This window comes from Biomphalaria glabrata, chromosome 15 (assembly GCF_947242115.1).
Source record: "Biomphalaria glabrata chromosome 15, xgBioGlab47.1, whole genome shotgun sequence".
Taxonomy (NCBI): Eukaryota; Metazoa; Mollusca; class Gastropoda; family Planorbidae; genus Biomphalaria; species Biomphalaria glabrata.
In genome coordinates, this window is record NC_074725.1 from 12,314,783 (window position 1) to 12,339,270 (window position 24,488).

Sequence of the window (24,488 nt, forward strand, 5' to 3'; positions counted from 1 at the left end):
TACGATAGCTACGTATATGGTTTTACTAATGCAAGATTGTAACTCAACCAAAAATACGAGGCGCCTTCACCCATCAACATGTGTACTGCTTGTACACACACATTGCACGTCCCAGTGACCGGGCCCGAAAAGTACACACTTACTCTGTATATCAATTTTTTTTTATTTCATTTTTTAATTTATGTACTTGCAATTAGTTCCTCTTGTAGTGCTCGTTCCGTAAACAGTGTGTGTGTGTGCGTGTGTGTGTGTGTGACTATCTGGCCAGTGAGTCAAGGAGGCCAGAGACAGGTCACGCAACACTTGTCTCTGTGACGAGCAAATTAAGACATAAATCAAAGATTACAGCGCAGGAGTTAGCTTCTCCCCCCCCCCTCCTTTGTTCTATTTAAAGTTATCCCCCCTTTGCTCTCCCCGTAATACATAAATGTGTGTGTGTGTGTGTGTGTGTGTGATCTTTTCCCAACTCTTCGTTCTGAAACTAAAAAAGAGGACTTCTTTCTAGTCCAGCCTAAAATGGAAAAACATCGCCAAATTTCAAGCCTTTGTTTCTAAGTCTTTTTCCAGTGTGATTTGGGAATTTCCAATGTCACTCTCTTGTAAGTAGTCAAATCTATAATTAGTCTTGTTTGTTTTTAGTGAACCACATTAAATGTTATACTAAGGAAAACAGTCGATCAAACTTAGTCAGCAGCTTTTTTTTTCTGTGCAAAGAAAGAAACATCAGACTGACTCATTGGAGGTAGCGAGTTATTTAACTCTTTAAGCACCACAAATAAACTGCTTGTTTATTCTTAGACAATGACTAGAAGTAGCAAAGTAGTTTTAGGGTTAAACTGTGTAAACAGGTAAGCAATACACACGATAACTATTCTGTGTGCTGTCTTCCGGTTGGCAGGACTGTAATTAAGTCACCATACTTGTAGTCTAAAATTAATAGTATAAATTAAACATAACCCTCTAAATAGCCCTGAGTAGGCTACACAGATATGTTTTATAGAGCTCGGGACTCTGGTTAGGCTACTTGAGTCTAGTATGTCATGAAAAGAGAGACTTGAGTCCATAAACAAGAAAAAGAGCAAAATAGGGAAATACTTTATTTTTAAAAACAAATGCTTATCTAGGGGGAAGAGCTTCAAATTTATAACTATATCTCTCAATAATAAAGAATGTATTTCCATTTTTCGATATCAAAAAAAATAATAACTTACCAATAATTAATTGAGTTATTGGTAAGTTTTTTTTCATGGTTAATGTTTCGTTAGGTAAAATAAATAATTGTGTAAAGCTCCACTTGATCCAAGAATGGGAGAAATAACGTGTTCAAAATTTGTAACAGACAGACAGACAGAGATATGTGTTGCAATAAATGTCTTAGATTTCTAAACTCTCTGAAGTAAGTATCTCCTTCACTTCCTGGACTGCTGTATTAACCTTTCCTAGGGGTTACTGTGTTGACTCGGTAATATCATCAGCTTAAATGCTCTCGTAGATTTTACTGCATGCTCAGACATTGCCTTATCACCAGTTTGATGTAATCACTTGAATCTCTGTAGCCTGTCCGTGCAAACATTTGCAGGCATGTTATATTAACCAGTTCATTCTATTCATCTCTGGTTTTTAATCTTTTATATTGTTTTCATCAGTCTGCAGCTCGTATTTTCAATGGCACCCCCCCCCCCCAATAGATCTATTATCTCTACATATTTCAATCACAATTAACGCTAATGATTGTATACAGAAGCTGATTGGGTGTCGACATCGGCTACCATCCGCCCCACTAATTCCTTGCCATGTGATGGGCATGTACTGGTCCTGTCAGTACTGACACGATTCTGTTTCAATTCATATTTTTCAATCCAAGTTTGATCCTATATTAAATTGTTACTAATTGTAATTAGTGAAAACTTCGTAGCGGGAAATCCTGGGATTTTGCGTTGAAAACTGAATACGCTGTGTGTCTGTTTCGGTAACAGAGGATTTAAAGACTACTGTAGACGATACTAACTCAAAATATGGAGAAATGTATAAGCTCATGGTCTCTTTATAGAGTATCTTTACACCGCGACTTCTTTAAGTCTTCACAAAAAAGACGTTATGTTGTTTATTAATCTATTAGTGTTTATAAAGTATTGAAACTTAAAAGAAGGACAGTATAGAGCTTTAGACGAATCCACGGTTACGTAAAATGTGACTAGTATTGCACACAGTCAAGTCTGTAAAGAATTTTTATACAAAGTAAGGGGATAGCACGTTAACATTCATTCAAAGTGGCCCATTGGCAGGGCACACTGGCCCATTGGCTGGGCACACTGGCCCATTTCTACCGGTCACACTGGCCCATTGGCTGGGCACACTGGCCCATTGGCTAGGCACACTGGCCCATTTCTACCGGTCACACTGGCCCATTGGCTGGGCACACTGGCCCATTGGCTGGGCACACAGACCCATTTCTACCGGTCACACTGGCCCATTTCTACCGGTCACACTGGCCCATTGGCTGGGCACACTGGCCCATTTCTACCGGTCACACTGGCCCATTGGCTGGGCACACTGGCCCATTGGCTGGGCACACTGGCCCATTGGCCGGGCACACTGGCCCATTGGCTGGGCACACTGGCCCATTGGCTGGGCACACTGGCCCATTGGCCGGGCACACTGGCCCATTGGCTGGGCACACATACCCATTTCTACCGGTCACACTGGCCCATTTCTACCGGTCACACTGGCCCATTTCCCTTATTCCAGATTAAACAAAATTATTAATTACCAATAATCAATTGACTAATTGGTTAATTTTTAAATTGATACATGTTTTGTTAGGTACAATAAATAAATGTTAAAGGTTTCAAATTCATCCGACAATGGGCATAGGAGAAATGGCGTGTTTAATTATCTAATGGGACTTAACCCAACATTTTTAGCCGTATGTGTGAATATTAAAGGAATAACTTCCCTAATTGGTATCAAACAAAATAAATAATTCTGTGGCATTTTACGTCTCGAGGGACGATTTTTTCCCTTTGCAATTTCTTGTGTGACTAAAGAGGCCAATCCTTGATGCTGGGGGAAAGCCTGGGCGGTAAATTTGCGAGTGTTGGGCTGCCCACATGTCAGCACACGCCTCTCTTCCATACAGACCGGGTCCAAAGGGATGGCAAGCCATCACAATTTGGGGTCAGGTGGCTGCAGGAGTTTGCCAGAGAGCAGTAGTCTTACTACTGTCCCCCCACCTACGGGCTCCAGGACCGGATTTTCTGTTACGGTTTACTCCCTTAGCCTTAAAACTTTCAAGGCCACACACAAGGCAGTGCGGCTATTGACCTATAGCTAGGGGTTTGGTTTGTGGGCAGCAATAATTAAATGACTAACTGGTCATTCTTTTTTTTTAATTCATTCTTATCTATGCGTATGGATGATTATGCAAAGTTTTAACTTTATCCGTGAACTGAGGTGGGGAAAATGACGTGTACAACCTTTTACCAGCCAGACAGGCAGAGTGAGATGATACAAGCTTTATAAAAACAAAATGTGTGTAAGGAACTCGAGTAGTGTAAACAATAGTTTGTTTGATCAAAATTTTAAATTATAACAACGAAACTATTCCAATAAATGTTGTGTTTTTCTTATATATCTTAAAAAAGTTTCTATTAAATGTCCCGTAAAAAATCTTTTGGACGTCACTCCTTCCCCCCCCCCCTCCTTGTCTTTCTCTTGTGTCCCTTATTACGCTACTGTGTAGTCTAACTAGAGAGCACACACCAGTAACAGTGTAAGAGTGCTGTGCACACTTCCTTGTAACCAGGGAAAACTGCCAACTGCTTTGACCTATAAAAAGATTTTTGTCTTTTTTTGTTCATGCTTCTGTGAAACTTTTTGACTTAAGACCATGCCTAAGGCTTTAAGGCATGAGATTGTATCTTCTTGCGTTCTGCCTCTGGTGGACCTACTCTGTTGAGGCAAAGTTCAATGAACTTAAACATGTTAGCCCCATAGATGGCTTAGAAGACAGCGCCATGAGACAGAGGTGTGCAAGTAGTGTCAGGATATTAACTGTGAACTCTTAATTTAGACAAACCGAAGATCATCTATCTATACTTCTTCATCCCCCCTCCAAATGGGGGTTTCAGATTTTCACCACAATATTCGCCTATCTTGAAGTATTAATAGCGAAAAAGCCATCTTTTTTATTACAAAGCTTATAATCAACGCACTCTGCCTTGTACACATTTTGTACACGTTATTTCTCCCACTTCCCATTCTCGGATCAAGTTCAAACGTTGCAGAACTGCACATTGCAACTAACAAAACACGAATCTATCGAAAAAGTGACCAATTACTGTATCAATTCGTCGTAAATAATTATTTGTTTTTATATAGAAACTGTACAGGCAAATGGGGGGGGGGGATAGGTCTGAAATCTCAAATGTGTGTCTTGCGACCTTTGTAAAGTTCTTTTAAAAGACATTTGCTACCAGTTGCCTTCTTCTATTCAGCATACATAAATATATTGTGCTATTGCAATCATTCCAAAGACACCTGAATACATTTTGTTAGTTTCTCATTCTTGATACTTGTTTTATTGCTCTCTCTCTCTCTCTAGTGCACCACACTGTGTGTCATCTTTTCAAATGTTAGCATTCGTGACACTGTAATAAAAGCATTCGGTCCCTTTTTAGCCAACTACAAAAAAAAGTTAAAAAGCAGTGGCGTAGCTACGTGAGGAGAAGGCGGGGGGTGCAAATTAAAAAATTCCCCCGGCCCCCACTTGAGGGGTCCCCCACTGAGTGTCCGAAACGTGTTTTTACATTAAAAATTAAATTTTACGTTATTATCTCATGCCATGACGTCGAATGTCAAAATGCAGGCCCCCCCCCCGGGCTGCCAAGTCCCTAGCTACGCCACAGATAAAGGTCAGACTTCTACATGGGCCATTATCAGACAAGGTCAGACTTCTACATGGGCCATTATCAGACAAGGTCAGACTTCTAGAGGGGCCATTATCAGACAAGGTCAGACTTCTACATGGGCCATTATCAGACAAGGTCAGACTTCTACATGGGCCATTATCAGACAAGGTCAGACTTCTACATGGGCCATTATCAGACAAGGTCAGACTTCTACATGGGCCATTATCAGACAAGGTCAGACTTCTACATGGGCCATTATCAGACAAGGTCAGACTTCTAGAGGGGCCATTATCAGACAAGGTCAGACTTCTACATGGGCCATTATCAGACAAGGTCAGACTTCTACATGGGCCATTATCAGACAAGGTCAGACTTCTACATGGGCCATTATCAGACAAGGTCAGACTTCTACATGGGCCATTATCAGACAAGGTCAGACTTCTACATGGGCCATTATCAGACAAGGTCAGACTTCTACATGGGCCATTATCAGACAAGGTCAGACTTCTAGAGGGGCCATTATCAGACAAGGTCAGACTTCTACATGGGCCATTATCAGACAAGGTCAGACTTCTACATGGGCCATTATCAGACAAGGTCAGACTTCTAGAGGGGCCATTATCAGACAAGGTCAGACTTCTACATGGGCCATTATCAGACAAGGTCAGACTTCTACATGGGCCATTATCAGACAAGGTCAGACTTCTACATGGGCCATTATCAGACAAGGTCAGACTTCTACATGGGCCATTATCAGACAAGGTCAGACTTCTACATGGGCCATTATCAGACAAGGTCAGACTTCTACATGGGCCATTATCAGACAAGGTCAGACTTCTACATGGGCCATTATCAGACAAGGTCAGACTTCTAGAGGGGCCATTATCAGACAAGGTCAGACTTCTACATGGGCCATTATCAGACAAGGTCAGACTTCTACATGGGCCATTATCAGACAAGGTCAGACTTCTAGAGGGGCCATTATCAGACAAGGTCAGACTTCTACATGGGCCATTATCAGACAAGGTCAGACTTCTACATTGGCCATTATCAGACAAGGTCAGACTTCTACATGGGCCATTATCAGACAAGGTCAGACTTCTACATGGGCCATTATCAGACAAGGTCAGACTTCTACATGGGCCATTATCAGACAAGGTCAGACTTCTAGAGGGGCCATTATCAGACAAGGTCAGACTTCTACATGGGCCATTATCAGACAAGGTCAGACTTCTACATGGGCCATTATCAGACAAGGTCAGACTTCTACATGGGCCATTATCAGACAAGGTCAGACTTCTACATGGGCCATTATCAGACAAGGTCAGACTTCTACATGGGCCATTATCAGACAAGGTCAGACTTCTACATGGGCCATTATCAGACAAGGTCAGACTTCTAGAGGGGCCATTATCAGACAAGGTCAGACTTCTACATGGGCCATTATCAGACAAGGTCAGACTTCTACATGGGCCATTATCAGACAAGGTCAGACTTCTAGAGGGGCCATTATCAGACAAGGTCAGACTTCTACATGGGCCATTATCAGACAAGGTCAGACTTCTACATGGGCCATTATCAGACAAGGTCAGACTTCTACATGGGCCATTATCAGACAAGGTCAGACTTCTACATGGGCCATTATCAGACAAGGTCAGACTTCTACATGGGCCATTATCAGACAAGGTCAGACTTCTACATGGGCCATTATCAGACAAGGTCAGACTTCTACATGGGCCATTATCAGACAAGGTCAGACTTCTACATGGGCCATTATCAGACAAGGTCAGACTTCTACATGGGCCATTATCAGACAAGGTCAGACTTCTACATGGGCCATGACCAGCAGTGACCTGCTATGACAGGTAGTGACCTAACAAAATTGTTTCTCTAAATTTTACTTTTGACGTCACCTTGGGAAAAAAAATAGGTCCAAGTACACTTTTGCCATTTGTACATTCTGCTGGCGTCCAGAGCGCATTATTCCTGTTTGTAAAAAAAAAAAAAAAATCAACAAGCCAAATTTAATTTTAAGATTATTATATTTTGAAAAAATTATAACGGTCAAACCCTTAGAGCCGTTTTCGAAATACCCGTCCAACGTACAGTTTCCACCCGCCACCATTGCAGAGTTTATAGTAGGAGTTGTACAAAATTTAGGTCTAACTAACTCAATACAATTATTTTATTTCTGGTTATTGGAACGGTCTTGCTAATTATTTACAATAATTCTTTCCAAGGGCGGACTGGCTATATGGGCCGGAACCCAAATGGGACTGTAGGCCAACGTCGAAAGGGCCGCTTAGAATCGCATTAAGACTCTTAATAAACAAAGAAAAACGAAGTTTATTCTTTTAAAACGGGCCCATGGAGTGTCGTGATTGGTCCATTGATGAAATATCTTTGACAGACTTTACAGTGTAATACTATCCAAACCTATTTTCACACAAATTGTAAAAGTCTATCTCTGTATACAGTGCTTCACATGAGCTTCATTCCTTTATACATTCTAAGCGATTAGTGGACAACGTAAGGCTTATTCAGATTTCACATTCATGTATTTCGTAAACGTTTTATAGAATTCGAGCTAATAAGAACATAGACGGATCTAAATAAGACAAATTTAAAAAAATAGACCTTCTTTTAAGAAAAAAAAAAAAAAAAAAAAAAGCTTACAATAAAGGAAAGAACTGCACATTTACAGCCATATATATTGTATTTATTAATAATAAAAGATTTTTCGAATTCCGACTCAAGCAGAGTTGTGTTTGCTGTGCGCCTAAAGGCAGCAAGTAAACTTTCTCCCTGATACCTCTTGCCCCCCACAGGCTCAGAAAAGAGATCGGATCATAGCGCTCTGAGCACGCTTTAAATGAAAGATGTTCTATTGAAAAGTAATGTTTAAAAAAATGCTTAGACCGTTTTAGACAACCCGTCCGCTACTGCTTCTATATTAGCTTTCGTTCTATTTCAAATGAAATTATTCTATTTCCCTTACACCAAGCACAATGTAATTACTAGCCAGGGCTAGAACTATTTATAACACAATTTTAAGTTTATTTATATTTTACGAAATTACCAGGATTTCCTGCTTGACCTAATTATGAAGTGTTACTGTAAGTCTGATAGGCCTAGCCACCTGTTCAAATCAACTCATGCATACTGTAAGTCTGATAGGCCTAGCCACCTGTTCAAATCAACTCATGCATACTGTAAGTCTGATAGGCCTAGCCACCTGTTCAAATCAACTCATGCATACTGTAAGTCTGATAGGCCTACCCACCTGTTCAAATCAACTCATGCATACTGTAAGTCTGATAGGCCTACCCACCTGTTCAAATCAACTCATGCATACTGTAAGTCTCATAGGCCTACCCACCTGTTCAAATCAACTCATGCATACTGTAAGTCTGACAGGCCTAGCCACCTGTTCAAATCAACTCATGCATACTGTAAGTCTGATAGGCCTAGCCACCTGTTCAAATCAACTCATGCATACTGTAAGTCTGATAGGCCTACCCACCTGTTCAAATCAACTCATGCATACTGTAAGTCTCATAGGCCTACCCACCTGTTCAAATCAACTCATGCATACTGTAAGTCTGATAGGCCTAGCCACCTGTTCAAATCAACTCATGCATACTGTAAGTCTGATAGGCCTACCCACCTGTTCAAATCAACTCATGCATACTGTAAGTCTGATAGGCCTAGCCACCTGTTCAAATCAACTCATGCATACTGTAAGTCTGATAGGCCTAGCCACCTGTTCAAATCAACTCATGCATACTGTAAGTCTGATAGGCCTACCCACCTGTTCAAATCAACTCATGCATACTTTTCTTCTTTCAGACTAGTATGCAATTCTGGTCTATTTGTATCAAAGATGGCCTTTAGGGCTGGCCAACATGGGCAACTGCCCAAGATCACTCGCCTGAGGGAACCGCTCAATACGGCGATTTTGTCACCATGGGCCTTTTATAAAAATATGCGGGGCTCTGACACGTATTTGAACGAACCGTTGCAATACGCTCTAGACCAGTGTTTCCCTAACTTTTGACCTATGTGTACCCCATTTATAATTTTTGTAATGCTAAGTACCCCCCCCCCCCCACTTTAATTTATAAACAGAACATAATAACTGGGTATTAAACAATCATAGTTAAATCATAGTTAATGAGGTGCTACGCGTACTCCCTCTAAAGTCTTCCCTTATCCCTGGAGGTACGCGTACCCCACATTGCGAAACACTGCTCTAGACAGAAATACAGTGTCGTGAATTCATTCTAAAACAGTTTTCCTCACCAAAGACTTGTTACTCATAACTTTTGAAACCTTTCCTGTATCTATACCGAATAACATAACTTTAAAGAAATGTAACTGGATTAAAGTTTGCTTTCGGCCCGTTTATGACATGCGTCCAGGGCCTCGAGCGTTGCTAAGGCCGCCTTTTGCTCATTTTGTTTCGTTTCTTAAGGGTCGGAAATTCCTTCACAGTTGACGATTATTACATTCCTAGCCCAAATCTATCACAGGACGGCAGGGGATGTCGGCGGACAGGTTGAACACAGTCCAGATGCCACACGACCAAGCAGCCTAATACCTCTGTACCTGTATCTTATACATATCTTTGATTAGACTGTCAACAGCCCGATTGTTGATATTAGACATGACAAATTAGAAATGCACCAACATGATCTTAAGACAAACGAGTTCATATCAGTACATGGAAACAATTATAGGTAAACTCTACAATCAGCGCCCAATTCGTTTTCATTTTGAAATGCATAAAGCAAGTTGTTCGTCTTGACTTGTTCGTGACATTTGTTCATGAACTTTTCATCATTTCAAATCGTCTCTGATCCATGAAAATCTTCATTTGCGTAAATGCTGTTTTTTTTTCGGCCGAGGACATCGGTGCAAATAGCTGTCGTTTTACTGACAAAGACAAGAGCTTCATAGTTATTTTATTAATGTATTCATTCAAAGTCTTTACAATAGCCTACTTTACGTTGGCTTTCTACAGCACACACACACACACACATACACACACACACACACACACACACATATATATATATATATATATATATATATATATATATATATATGTATATATATGTATATATATATGTATATATATATTGATCTTACAAAACAAACTTGCATCATCCATAACACAACTTCCTTCCGTCACAAGACTGCGCCATCGGCTTACATGAAACGTCAGGGATCAGTAAACGTCTTACAAAGTGAGTGACACATTTCATCGGGTCTGCCAAAACATGACATCCACACTCACCATCCATCTTTGATTCTTGCAGCTTGTGTTTGAACAATAGTGACATTACCTGGTTGTTGTTGTTGTTTTTCATCTGCCCCGGAAATACTTAAAAAATCTTATCTTAGAGGAATAATCGCAAAAATCGCTGTCATATATCTCAATACTACAAGTTATTCTCTCTATTTCTATCTAAAAAAAAGTAATTAAATACCACTAATTGATTAACGAATGAGTTAATTTTTTTATTGATTTACGTGTTGTCATCGACAATAAAGAATTGTTCAAAATGTCAACTTGATCCGAGAATGGGAAATGGGAGAAAAAAACGTGTACAAAATGTGTACCAGATAGACAGCCAGAGTGAGTTAATAGAAGCTTTGTACAATTGATTTGTAGATTTTAGAAAATATAAATGATTAAAAACCAAAGTCAGAAATGTAATAAATATTTGATAATTTTTCAGAAAAAAACAACAACCTCTAAATTAAAACAATTTTTTACAAGAGAATTGGGTGTTATTAACACTTCTTTAGAAAAAAAACACTATATTTTCCTTGTATTACCTGAAGCATTCTTGCATAAAGATATTTCATAAGAAAGACAATCTATCGTTTAATAGTTTCATATGTAGTTCAACGTTCGTGAAATAAAAAAAAAATGTATCGTGGCTCCACCATTTTCACGAGCACTAACACACATACTTTTATAAAGAGCTTTTTTTTTTTTGAGTAAAGGGAGGATACCATTCTATCGTAGCCATATCTCTCATCGTTGCATTTTTATCTCCCCTTTTTTAAAAAATATAATTAATTAAATATCAATAATTGATGTACTAATTTCTTTTTAATTGATTCCTAAGTTGTCACTGACAATGAAATACTGTTCAAAGTTTCAACTTGATCCGATAATGGGAAGTGAAAGAAAAGAAGTGTAAAAGAATCCACACAGACAGACAGACAGACAGACAGCCGGAGTGAGTTAATATTAGCTTTCTATAAAGGCCTCGTTTCTCTTTCGTTATTCGACTCTCTTACAGCACTCAATGAATGTCATCTAAGTGACAAAAGGGAAAAGGTCAATTTTTTACATTGTTTTTTTTCCCCCCTATGCCTTAAAGTAGCAGATATTTGCTTTAAGGTGACGCAAGCGGAAGTGTCTTACCCCTGAGTTTTCATATGCAAATGATAGTTAAGAAAAATTCGTAAAATCCTTTTGACACTCTAAGCCTTACAAGGTTTGGTGTCGGCGAGTTTTAAAACAGAAATACAAAGCCAAGGTCCAGAGATCCAGGTCACTTAATACAAGTTGTAAATTCACTTCAATGTTGCTGTTTTTGTGTTAGGCTGTCTATTTGTTGTATGTTGTATGAGTAAAATTAATATGGGACTTCTATTGATGCATTGTAGCAGGCCCTGGGTTCAATCATTTCAAAAGAATATGTGCCGATAGCATCAAAGAGCACCCGAAGGTTTTGAATTCCAATATTTTATTGCCACTTTTGAGACTTCTTCCAAGTTTGAAGTGTGTACGTAAATGTCACGATCCAGTTGTGATTTAAATATTTTGATGTAATAGAAATTATAAATCAGTATTTACTCATTTGTTGTTGTTGTTGCTTTTTTCACATGTTTCGTATGTTCCATCAGAATTGAAGATTATTACATCCTAGCCCTCACCTTACTCAGGACGACGGGGGATGGTAGCGGGCAGGGTTCAAACCGGGGACCACCAAAATTGACAGTCCATGTCATATACCACACGACCACGTAGCCATTTTGGTTAAACAATTAAAACAATAAGTATAGAATCTTTATAAGCAAAACTATAAAATGAAGGCTTAAAACTTTTATGCATCATTCTATCTTTGGACTCATTTGTTTGTTTGTTTTTAATCGTACGTCAGTGTCGAGGTCACAGCGTCACGTGACTGCCAGCAGTAGTCAGAAGTTCATTCTGTCCTTGGTATAGAATAGATCTATTTTCAGTCACACTTGCTGACCCGACACACACTTTTTACCTTGGCCATGGATTCCTGGACTGTGCTACATGTACCTCTCTACCTTTTTTTTTTTACTCCTTTCTCGCTTAACCCTTTCAATCTTTTTCTATCTTTGTTTGATACATGTGTGTTTGTGTGGTAATTGTATTCCTTCTAAAATTTCTTAAAGTGATATTTATTCATTGACCTGAAAACCATTTTTACTGTCTTTCTTTATCTGACACGTCAGAATGAGAATTTAAAAAACAATTGTAGATACATTATGGGGTATTTGAAATTGCTTTTGCTATGGAATGTGCGTTTCTCTATGTCCTATGCTCTGTTTCAATTTTTAGTAGCATTGGGTGGGATGTGTGGCTGAGAGGTCCAAACCGCTGGGAGCTCGAATTCGAATCCCGACTCGAGCAGAGTTGTGTTTACTGAGAGCCTAAAAAGTAAAGTTCTTTCAGACAACGCTATCAATAGGGCAGATGATGTAAAAGTCATTTGTTTCTGTGGCATACGGTTAAAGAGGCTGTCATGTGGCCAGCACAACGACCAACCGTCTTTACTTTTCCCCAACCAGTGGCGTAGCTAGCAATTTGCGGGTGGTGTGGGCACCACGGGGCATCAAGTGGTGAGGGCATCAAACTGAGGACAAACTTTCTAACATCTAAAATCTAGATCAAAATTTTATGGTACATTGTCACGCAGAGCCTCAAAGACGTATTGGTCACAAATAAATGTTGCCAGGCGAAAAAAGATGAAGATAGATTTTCTATCAACACACAAGAAAGAGCCACTGATGGAAATACACTCCTTGGACCGTATTGTTCGTGAAATAATAACCTCGTCATAACAACGTCATGATAAATATGACTTTTAGTCGCCTTTATTGAGTCCTCAGATGGAAATTAATTTCGATGGTTCTCCCAGCGACATAGACAACATTTTGTCAGGGGGCTTAAGGTAATTGTCGCGGTTTCTCCAGAAGTCTCCGAACTTCCAAAACAGGAATTTGTTGAGCTTTATCCCCGAATATTACCATCTTGATTCTCATATTTGTTTTTTACCATTTAGTTAAGTGTGGCTACATGCAAGTGAAGTTTTTTCAAAACTTACTTTGATGTAGAAATACTTACAATCAACGATGACGAATTTGCGACTCACTAATTTAGCAATTTCGTCTATTGAACAAGACCTAGTGGAACAAACTGATTTCGATAAAATTATCGATAGTCTGCAGACGAGAAAGCACGTGAGATTATCTTTTTATTTTTGTAAAATCGATTCTTTACGAAATAGCAATACTTAAATAATGACTACACTTTATTTCGAAATTAGAAACCTTTTGCTGTTTTAAAACTTTTTTTTTTTGAGTGTACCATAAGGAACTGCCGCACAGGGCATCAAATACCCTAGCTACGCTACTGTCCCCAACTAATGTCAGGTTAAAGCTGGGTGGTCTCAGAGGTTCCCAAAGATCCCGAAATAAAAAATTCTAGTCTTCTCCAGGATTCGAACCCGGGAACTCCAGTTCGGAAGCCAAGCACTTTACCGCTTAGCCACCTCGCCTCCACTGAGCGCCTAAAGGCAACAACTCACAGACCTATATATAAGGATTGTTATGTGTTAATCACAGAACTCTATATTCACGCAAATTCATGAAATAAGTCCATTTCCTGTTAGTTTCCATTAAGATAATGTTTCGAAAATCCTAGATATTTATAGTCATCTTATGACCATTTAAATATTGATTGATTACCATCTTTTTAGATTATGTATCCAAATTACTAGATATAGATCTAAACATTAAAATATATGTTAAATAGGTTAGGGTTGAAAAAAAATTACTTCTTATAACTACTTTACAAAACAAAGCCTTGTTTCAGCTTTTTAAAAAATTTTCACATTTTTTGTAGTGTTAAAATATCTCCATGTCCAGTCTAGTAATAATATATATATAGTTCTGCTATATAGACCAAATGTGTAGCTGTGACATTCTGTCTCAATTCCATTTCAGGCAAAACATTCTTAATGAAGTAAATCCGTTCTTACGTAGGGGCCATCCAGAGAGCCCACTTTCCAAGTCTTCTGAACCTAAAGCTTAACTTCTGTCCAAAACATGTGCAGCGTACAAGAATCCCCAGGCTCTTGTTAATGAAACATTCAACAGTTACAAAGAGTGGGGAGAATTCAAACTCAACTCTTGAGGAGATTGTAATGGTCGACTCTCTATCTCAGGCAAATGTTTTATCAAGCAGGTAATTTGTAATGTTGTTTTAGTCCTAGAGTCTGGTTCCATGGTTCAGTGTTTCTCAAACCCTAAATGAAAAAAAATGTCGTTCGCGCCCCACCCCCCTTTTTTTTTAGCCAGATGGAGACATGGAAGAGCGCTGTGGGTCTTAACAGTGGAGTCTTGGTGGATTTTAAGAATGCTATGAAAAAAAAAAAAGAAACTTAAAAACATATATGTATAACATAATTTTCCGGTTTTATTTTGCATTATACTTTGGTAAGTCATTCCAGCAGTTCTTGAAGCTTACAATTTAATTTTTATCTTTAAGTCATGAATAAGTAGTAAAAAAAATGTCCACATGAAATCATGTCAATATATACTAGGGCTATCTGCAACAGTAATTTGTTTGTTAAATGTTTCATATAAATTGCATACGTTTATTTAATCTTTACTATGGCTGTCTATGTGCTATAGCTTCACTATAAGTACACACATTTTGAAAATCTCTAACTTGGTTGCAGAAATGTGTATATTTGTTAGATCTTATATATAGTTCCACAAGTTTATTTAAAGTACATTATTTTTGATATTCAAATGTCCTCATGTTTTCTTTCACATTTAAAAGCTACACAAGTGGTCACAATGGTCCTATGGCTGACCACAACTTTCGTACTGACCAACACAATGTTCATTTCTGAACTGTCTGCCGGGAATGAGGATGGAGATCAAATGTTATTGGTGAGTAATTTTACAAAATTAGGAAATCTCTTGAATTAGGAAATCTCTTGAATTAGGAAATCTCTTGAATTAGGAAATCTCTTGAATGTTACATGCCCAAGGCAGCTTTCTGTAGACTTTAGTACAAGAAGGTGTTTGTGTTTTCAGATTAACCAAATGTCTGTCTGAAATGAAGGACTTTGTAATGTGTTTATCTGTTCAGTTTCAAAATAAAACAAAAACAATAAAATGCAAATCTTCAAACTCTTGAGAACTGAAACTCGCTTTTTAAGTTGTGAAAAGATTTGTCAAGCCAGTGTCTAGATCCATTTTGTTTTTATTAGGCCTACCTTTTTTTTTTTTTTACATTCCTCCTAGACTTTCATATTTCTAGTCTTCCATTCATTGTGACGGCTTATCGAAATTTCATAGTACAGTGTAGTTCGATAGGTTTACACTGTCCACCCAGATTCCACCTACCCACCCTGAAATTTCCACGAAGTTACGAGCTAACTAAAGGTATTGTAAAAACACATAATTTTCGATCTAACCACAATAAGTCGAAATCAATAATTAAAAACAATCCTAGGCTCAATCGTGACTTAATCTCAACTTCCTCAATTGTGTAGCTAGGCGGCTTACGCCATTCAGTCAGTCAATATCAGAATACAAAAGTTAGTGTTTGAAAGTTGCGCTATTGGAGATATTTCGCGATACACTAAACACTGTCAAGAACGCTAAATTGAACTTTGAACTTGCCAACTAAATAAAAGTTACAAAAGTTACAAACTGAGGGCTGAAAAGATAACACTTACTTTACTTTTTGCAATGGAATAATTACAATATTTGCTTTATATTTTTTGGATGTTCCTTCTGAGTGGAAAATAAGTCTCCCGCAGGACGACGGGGGATGGCAGCGGGCAGGGTATGAACCCAGGACCATCGGAAGTCCGAACGACAGTCCAGCGCACATACCACACGAACAGGCAGGCAGCCAGGGAGCTGGCTATTTATAGGCTTTCCGCCTGGAATGCGACTATCCCAATACAAAACTAATGTATAAAAAAAATATCTAAAGATGGTTAATAAATGAATGATTGTTTAATGTGATACTTCGATCAAATTAGGAAAAATATCAGATTCTGATTACACTTCATACCTGCTTGTGGTCACGGTTCAGTGAATCCCATCTGCTAAGGCTGGAGTATGTGCGCTCTGAGTTCTTGTCATCTAACCATTGTAAATGGCGCCTAGAACTTTGTCGCATTCAAAGTTGCTCTTGTTGAAAACTTGGTGACGCCTTTTCAGTTTTAGAGAAAAAAACCTGGGTGATGGATTTTCTTTTCCCACATACGAAGTCACAGGCTAAACTTTCACACAACACTCATCACTGTCTCGTTCGATGTCTTCTCCTTGAGATATATTTTTTTTAATGGCTTGTTTGTTTGTTCGCATTTTTGTTTGTTTCTATTTTTTTAATCACAGCTTGTACCTAACTTTTGCACTTTACCATTTTTTTGTTTTGTTTTCACAAATTCTCTTTCTTTTTATGTTTCCTAGTTAAATGACAGTAATTAAAAAAGGGGGGGGGGAGTTAAATTACAAGTGACGGCATGGTTGCATAGAATTTGAATAAAAGAACAATCACTCTAGCTGTCTATTTCTAGCAGTCGACGCTGCGAGGCATACGCCCACTATTTCATTTCAATTTGGAAACGCGGAGGACTCAGTGCTTTATTCCTAAAAGTATTTGGAATTTTCGGAAACTATTATGATATCATGCAAATATTATTCTGAGTTTATATTTGTGTATGCAAATAGAGCATCAAGTCAATAGGACGTGTTTGTGAAAGTTTGACTAAACAAATGCACGCATTGCATCATTGTCATGAGACTTCGAAATAGTATTGAAATATAGTTATAATATTTTAAAAAAAAAGTTTATTTGTGCTTAAAACATTTGTAAAGCTGTTTTTTGTTGTATTATTCATTTTAACGAAATTTCAATATTTATATTTATTAACTAGTTTATACACAGTCCATCTTTTAAAATCTTTTCTTTTTATGCTTGTATTATTTTGTAAATGTATTCTGAGTTTTTAAGTGGGTTTTTTTTTCTATGAATAAACAACATGGCTAGAGATCGACACTATTTATTTTGAATTTTCACTTACCTACCTAATCTTATATATAGCTACCAAATATCACTGACTGATTCGTGTATCAAGATATTTCTGAAACTTTTAAACTTCTTCTTCTTCTTCTTCATCGTTCTCATTGTTATGTTGGAGTGTTCAGATGACTAGACCAATACATGAGATGAACTGCGCAGTGGTTTCCAAATCAGGGAGCTCTCCATATAGTTTACTTTCTATTGTGGTGATTTGGGGCCAATGTCTTATACGGGCCTCTTGGTAGAGAGAGCAGTTTTGGAGGACGTGGTCGGCATTTTCTGATGATACTCCACATGGGCAGATTTCACTGGTTCCAATTTTGAGCTTCCGGAACATGTGTTGTCGCATTCTGTTGTGTCCGGTCCTGAGTCGAAAGATTAGACGTTGGTCTAGTCGGGATAGCTTATAGTAAGCGTCATCTTTCTTGTGATTTGGATGGGAGCTCGTCCATTTCTCATTTATTTTATCTACAATTAATTTCTTCATTTCTTCTGGATAGAGTGCAGAGTTTACTTGTGAGTTTGTTCTCCCACTCTTGGCGAGTGTGTCAGACAAACTTTTAAACGGATTCGAATGAAATCTTGTACCACTTAGGTACTCACTGAGACACGTAATTGACAGACTCCCAGCCTGGAACGCCGAAATTCGCGAAACACCTGCAAGAAGCTTTCTATCAAACTTAAATATATTTATTTTCGGTATTTCCCGCTGTCTATTAATAAAGCAAAAATAGAAATGGTAAAAAAATTAAAAAACTTCCCGTATTTTCAAAGCATTATTTTCTTTCTTTTTCCTTTACAAAGCATATTTAATATGAAAATGATTTCGCGCGTGTGTAGACAACTAGAGAGAAGCTATACATACAGATACGACGACTTTACTCTGTGGCACGGTCTTTTCTCTACATTTAAAGGGGCCAAACAAATTATTACAAATAATCAAACAGAACTGATATTTGTAGTGGGGGGGGGGGACGGGGAATTCAACCGAGACCTTCGTTATCGTAGGCCTCAACACTGACCTGCGACGTCGCAACCTGTCTGCAGTGGAGACCAATAGCTCGTTGCAAGATCGTACAACATTGTGTACAAATGCTTCTTCTTCCCTAGTGCTATTAGAGCATGGAATGGGTTGCCTGAGCTAGCCAGGAAAACCAATGACTTGGCAGAATTTAAGTCATTGGTTAATATGCATGACTGAATGCATGACGCGTAGGACGTAATCATCTTCTTTTTTGAAGTAACGTCTGTATTATATAAGATAAGATAAGATAATTGTATTTGTGTTGGGGAGGGGGGAGTTATAAAACAGGCCGTTCAAAATAAGTCAAAAGACTGTCAGAGAAATTAGGATAAGCAGTGTGAAAAAAAAAAGATGTTCCAGAGAGAGAGAGAGAGGGAGAGGGAGAGAGAGAGAGAGAGAGAGAGAGAGAGAGAGGGAGAGAGAGAGAGAGAGAGAGAGGGAGAGGGAGAGAGAGAGCGGGAGAGAGAGAGAGAGGGAGAGAGAGAGCGGGTCGTGTTTCATGGGATAAAAAAAAAGTATATGAGGAGGACCATTTCAATGTGGTCCGTCCAAGGAGGGGGGGGGGGATGTACCGGCCATAATAAACAATTGATAGCCTGGGAACAAATCAATGGGAGTAGCCGGTGTGTGATGCTTGTTCTGTGGCACTTTACGTCTCGAGAGACGATCTTTTCCCTTGGCAACTTCTTGTGTGACTAAAGAGGCCAATCCTTGATACACAGCTGTGATCGCAGGTTGGGCATATGTGATGCTTGTAATACTATAAAATATCTGTAGTTTTTTTTCTATAGGATAGGGTTAGGGTCGGATCTCACTCATAAAAGGAGGGACAGACTTTCGAACATCCTCGTGTTTCTCGTGGATGCGGCACACATGGTACTCTATGTAGGCCACATCCATTTTAAGAGTAGTCACGTGTTCTTGTGCGACTTTTGTGCGTCCGAATTTGGGTGGAAACTCCGAGCATCCTTTCTCTTTCTCACTGTCACTCTTTCGTCATTTATTTCTCTCTCTCTCTCTCTCTCTCTCTCTCTCTCACAGTTTCCTCTCTGTCTTTCTTTCGTACACTTTTTTCTTTAATTACTCTCTCTTTCTCTCTCTCTCTCTCTCTCTCTCTCTCTCCACTTTTTTCTTTAATTACTCTCTCTTTCTCCCTCTCTCTCTCTCTCCACTTTTTTCTTTAATTACTCTCTCTTTCTCCCTCTCTCTCTCTCTCCACTTTTTTCTTTAATTACTCTCTCTTTCTCTCTCTCTCTCTCTCTCTCTCTCTCTGATTCTCCATCCTACAATGCCCTAGACTAAGTCAAAAGCAACCTAAACATTCGCTTTCAGAATTTGTAAGAAAATTGTTCACATCGTAGTATAAAACATATTTCATTCAAAGGTCATGAACTTGTTTCATTGCTAGTTAATTGTTTTAATGGAAACCTATCGTCTCGTATAAATTACAGAAAAACTTATGATTATAAAAGTTATCTCCCTGTTGTTTTGGCAAGTTATGTGTCGCCTGTGCTGTACTGCTCTCTTTCTGGTGGTCTGGGAGCAAAACATTTTACAAAGCTTATATCAACTCACTCCGTCGGTCTGTCGGTCTGTCTGTCTGTCTGGTACAAATTTTTACAACGTTATCTCTCCCACTTCCTACTCTTGGATCAAGTTTAAACTTTGGACAACTATTTATGCATTGATGAGAAAGTATCAAATTACTTAGTGGTAACTAATTCATTTTGTTTGATATCGAAAAAGAGAAGTAAATTTTACAGTATTTAGATATATGGCTGTAAATGTGGAGCTCTTCCCCTTATTAAAGCTTTTTTTTTTTTTTTTTAAAGTATTTTTAATGTATTTATATAGCCATAATAGACTTACGAGCTAATTGAGCTTTATCCTTTCGCCAGTATTGCAAAGATGTCACTGATAGATGTAGAATTATTTTTTATTTTTTTTTAGCTGGGAGGGAGAAATCAAGTTATCTCTGATCAAAAGAAATCAGATACGCATCTAAAATTAAAAGTTAGTCTCGGTTGATTCAGCTCTTATATAATCAAAAGATAGATCCATATGCATCAACTTCTATATCAGGCAATCAAAACAGTTTTAATTCGTCTTAATTAATCTTTTCATAATTAATACCAAATGGCAGGTAGAAATGAAACGTTCAAGGTAGCCTTTGGAACTAGCATTTGCTACGTGTTGCCAAAGCTACAATTTTCGTCCTGGCGACAAATCTGTGGGGCTGGACTTTTTTAAAAACAAATTATTGCTCTATTCTATGAACTAAGTGACATAATTCCGATGATTTGAGTTGGAGCTCAGTCACCAATCGTCAGCGGACACCTCTCAAGTCACGTGCTTTTACATCTTCTCTATACAACTGACGACCTAGTTCTAATCAAACAAGGATATCACGTGACCGTATTTTGTTTTGGTGTTTAATCCATGGACATCACGTGACCGTTCGTATTTGGTAAATGATGTTTATGTGATGTTTCTTTGGGGCCCTTGAAGGGTCGTGTCAGGACATGAAAGCTCTGTGGTGTTAACATTTTTACATCCTCAAATATTCCTTACAAACTTCAGGGGGAAAGACAATATTTTTCTCTCCCCCCCCCCTTCCACAAGCCTTGATGTTGACCTGAAGTAAGTGAAAGGTTCGTACAAGAATCACGGCACTTCGCGTAACCATCTCCACATGTACCTGCTTGACCCTCCTGCATGGATACATGGACATCTGCTGTAACAATTTTATATTTTCTGCATATGTGGATTATCCCCAACAGAACCTCGGTGTGGAGATCGGAAGACTCCGATGAGGATACAGAGGTAAAGACAATGATTTTCCATTTGTGACTTTTTTTTTTTTTGCTAACATTTAGATACTTTCTGTCTGTATGTCTAAATCTCATTTATTTTCTTTGCAATTTTTGAAAAAAAAAATTCATAATAAGGATTTGATTTTATAAAAAGAAAACACGAAAGCACGATTTTTCAGGATTTTTATCTAGTTGTCCAAAGTATTTTAAATTGACTTAATACTAAGGAATGTGGAACAAGCTCTGTTCATGTAACCCAAAGACGCCTCTGTATTCGGCGCCCAAAGACTAGGTTTAAACTAGTTTAAAGCAATGCTGTCTACTTTGTTCTCTAATTACCTCCCTTGTCTTGACGTCATCCAAGACTTTGTGTGTGAGACATTGTTTGATTTCTAGATCGATTGAAATGTTGTGTCTTCCTGATTTATCAGGTCTAAATACTCATGAATATTTTTAGAAAAGCTCATATCAACTCACTCTGTCTGTCTGTCTGTCTGGTAAAACGTTTGTTCACGTTATTTCTTTCACACCTAATATCAGATCAACCTGAAATTTCGCACAATTATTTCTTTTACCTGACAACACAATAATCAATAAAAAAAATTAACCAATTAGTTAATTAGGTATTGGTAATAAATTATTTTGTTCGATATCTCGAACAAGGGAAAGAAACTGTACTTGACTGAAGTGGTGGTATAAGCTGTATTAGTCTCCTTTATAGGTCACCGCTTTAAATTGAAACAAACAATATATACCAATATAATATTCTCTATTCATAAGTACCTCACTACATTCAATTACCTGACTGATCAAAACTAATTGATACAATTACATTTCCTATAAGCTTTGTTTATTTCTTAAATATTTTTTCCATGCTTTTTCTTGTTATTATTTGAAAAGAACAGCTAAAATGAGATGTGGATCTAAATTACACAGTATTTCTAAATCTCTAGAACCTTTCCTCTACTGTCCACTTTGCATTCTTGTATTAAGTTGAATTTTTTACACAAATGTTCAATGTCCCTAACAAAAAAATGAGACAATAACTAAACTAACCGCTTGATTATTTAATTAGTGGTAATTTTGTTTGATATCGAAAAAGGCAAATACATCTTACAGTATTTAGACACATGGATGCCAATGTGCAGCTCTCCCCCTTAGGTACCTTTTTTTTTTTTTTATAGTTTTTTTTTAATTATTATTTTTCTTATTCATTTTGTAGCAGTCTCTCCCCTTTGTTTCAAATTTTTAAGGCTTGACAAGACAGAACACACAGCGCCACCTGGTGGTGAAAATATATGTTTTGTGTCAATCGTGACAGGGTGTTCTCAGTTATTCTTCTTTCTTCAGTGTCCACTCCTGTTGACAGTTCTTCTTCTCACGTTGAGCAAACCTGCCTGTGCTGTGAAGTTAGCAGCAACACAAAATGCGAGACGTCATTTTTTTTTTACTGCAACAGCCGCCACACATACATTCTTCAGTTTTGTGATTATTTTTTTAGGCTTTATAACAAATCGGCCTAAGGAATTGTGCGCAGGGAAATCTGGCCGACGTTCTGCTGCTAGTTGTGAGGCCTGTTGAGACACGGCCGGAACTTGCAGTCCTAGAGGATCTGAGCCAACGAAATACAGAACGCCCTAAATGTTTCGAAAAGAAAAGAAACTGTTCTTTGAGTCTTTAAAAAGTTATTGTCAACAAATAAAATAATTATTATTGTTGGGGCCACTGCCGCCACTCTCTTGTGAAGTCCCTTGGGCAGTAGCCCCAACTGCCCTCCTTCAAATCCTCCCTTCGATGAGAGATATTTTTACTATTGTACTGTCTCTATCATTTAATATTGTCGTCTTCTTATTCTTTCTTTTGCCCAAATATTTCTGTTTAGGTATGTGAAGAGCTTAATGAATGGAGGACTATTCCAATTAAAAATCAATCAAAGAAAATCACAAATCAAAATATTCTGTTGTAAATTATTTTAATGTACTTAATAGTGATCAATAACTTTTACCCACCGGCCACGACCAGTATTATGCCTATTACAGTGTAGAGAATTGATTCTCTTAATTCCTGGTACGCTCAACATTGAACGTCGCTGACGTTCTAGGTAAAGCGTTGGTAATGAGCATGACCTAGTTACTTGAAGGTGGTCAATGGTTACTTAATGTTTTACTACATATGAAATTTTAAATATTAATTCAGTCATGCCTCATTGAATTTCGATATTTCAAAAGATACACCTCATTTCTACAAAAACATTTGATCTATTTATTAACCGCTACTCCGTACAAAGAGAAGGGAAAGTTTCAGGCCACGTGATATCCTTAGGTACGCTTTTTGAACAGGATTTTCTCTGTACATTCTCTCCCACAAAGCCTTTCAATTCCCAAAGACAATCTCTAGCATGAACAATGCATACACATTCTCCAAACACAATCTCTAGCATGAACAATGCATACACATTCTCCAAACACGATCTCAAGCATGAACAATGCATACACATTCTCCAAACACGATACTTACTCTCCCCACGAGCCTTCTGTACACTATACCCAAATGATCCGTCTAAACATTCTCCACCACACGCACACAATCGTACCATAAACTCTCACCCACACTCTCCATTGTATACACACTTTCTCACAAGATCCATTCCACACTCGCTCTCAGACAATCTTTCTGTTCACTCTCCCCACTCATATGACCCATTCTATACTAACTCCCCCACACGATTGTTACGCACTCCCCCACGAAATCCTTCACTACACTCGCCGCCTCGCCCCCACCCGCACACGATCCTTTTTTTTTCACACACACTCCCTCACACAATCCTTCTTTCATTCTCTCACTCAGACGGTCATTTTATTCTACACAAGCCCTCACTTGATCTTTCTCTATACACTCTTCCTCATGAGTCACACTTGCTTCTCGTCATCACATTGTATTCTATTTATTCCAAAAACTTTTTTTTATGTTATTGTAGTTATTCTAAGGCAGGCACTCAAAGAAAGGGAGTGAATAATAGACGATGTATTCATTTATAGCTATAAAACACACAGACATGGTCTTAAGCTATCAATTTCGGAGTTTCTTAAGTCCCATCAGTCCTTTTCTACCTAAACACCTGTACAGACCTTTGACACACTTAAGTTCCACCACTCCTTTTCTACCTAAACACGTGTACAGACCACCGACATACTTCCCAGTGTCGCTCCAGGTCCTCAATACAGTTCACTGGTAGCACGAAGGACGGCTCTTAGTCCCAGACATCTCAGACTCTCATAATCTGCAGATCACTTCAGCCGGATCTAAAACAGTCTTTCTTCTGATATCAATATGTTCCCGTGTTGAACGGTGTG

General features: G+C 38.3%; 1 protein-coding gene across 3 annotated transcripts in view; it reads left to right on the forward strand.

The window, feature by feature from the left end:
* The first annotated feature begins 441 nt into the window (after positions 1-441).
* The window catches only part of LOC106063484 (uncharacterized), a 43,929-nt gene continuing 19,882 nt past the window's right edge, over positions 442-24,488 (forward strand). The window contains exons 1-3 of one of the 3 annotated variants that reach the window (XM_056012559.1): positions 442-599; positions 14,193-14,433; positions 15,034-15,146. In XM_056012559.1, coding sequence (XP_055868534.1) covers positions 14,418-14,433; positions 15,034-15,146 — 129 coding nt within the window. In that variant the 5' untranslated portion in view covers positions 442-599; positions 14,193-14,417. Of the gene's footprint in view, positions 600-633; positions 743-14,192; positions 14,434-15,033; positions 15,147-16,815; positions 17,030-20,465; positions 21,146-24,488 lie in introns of those variants that run through there. The other 2 variants (XM_056012560.1, XM_056012561.1) reach the window with 2 other exon arrangements.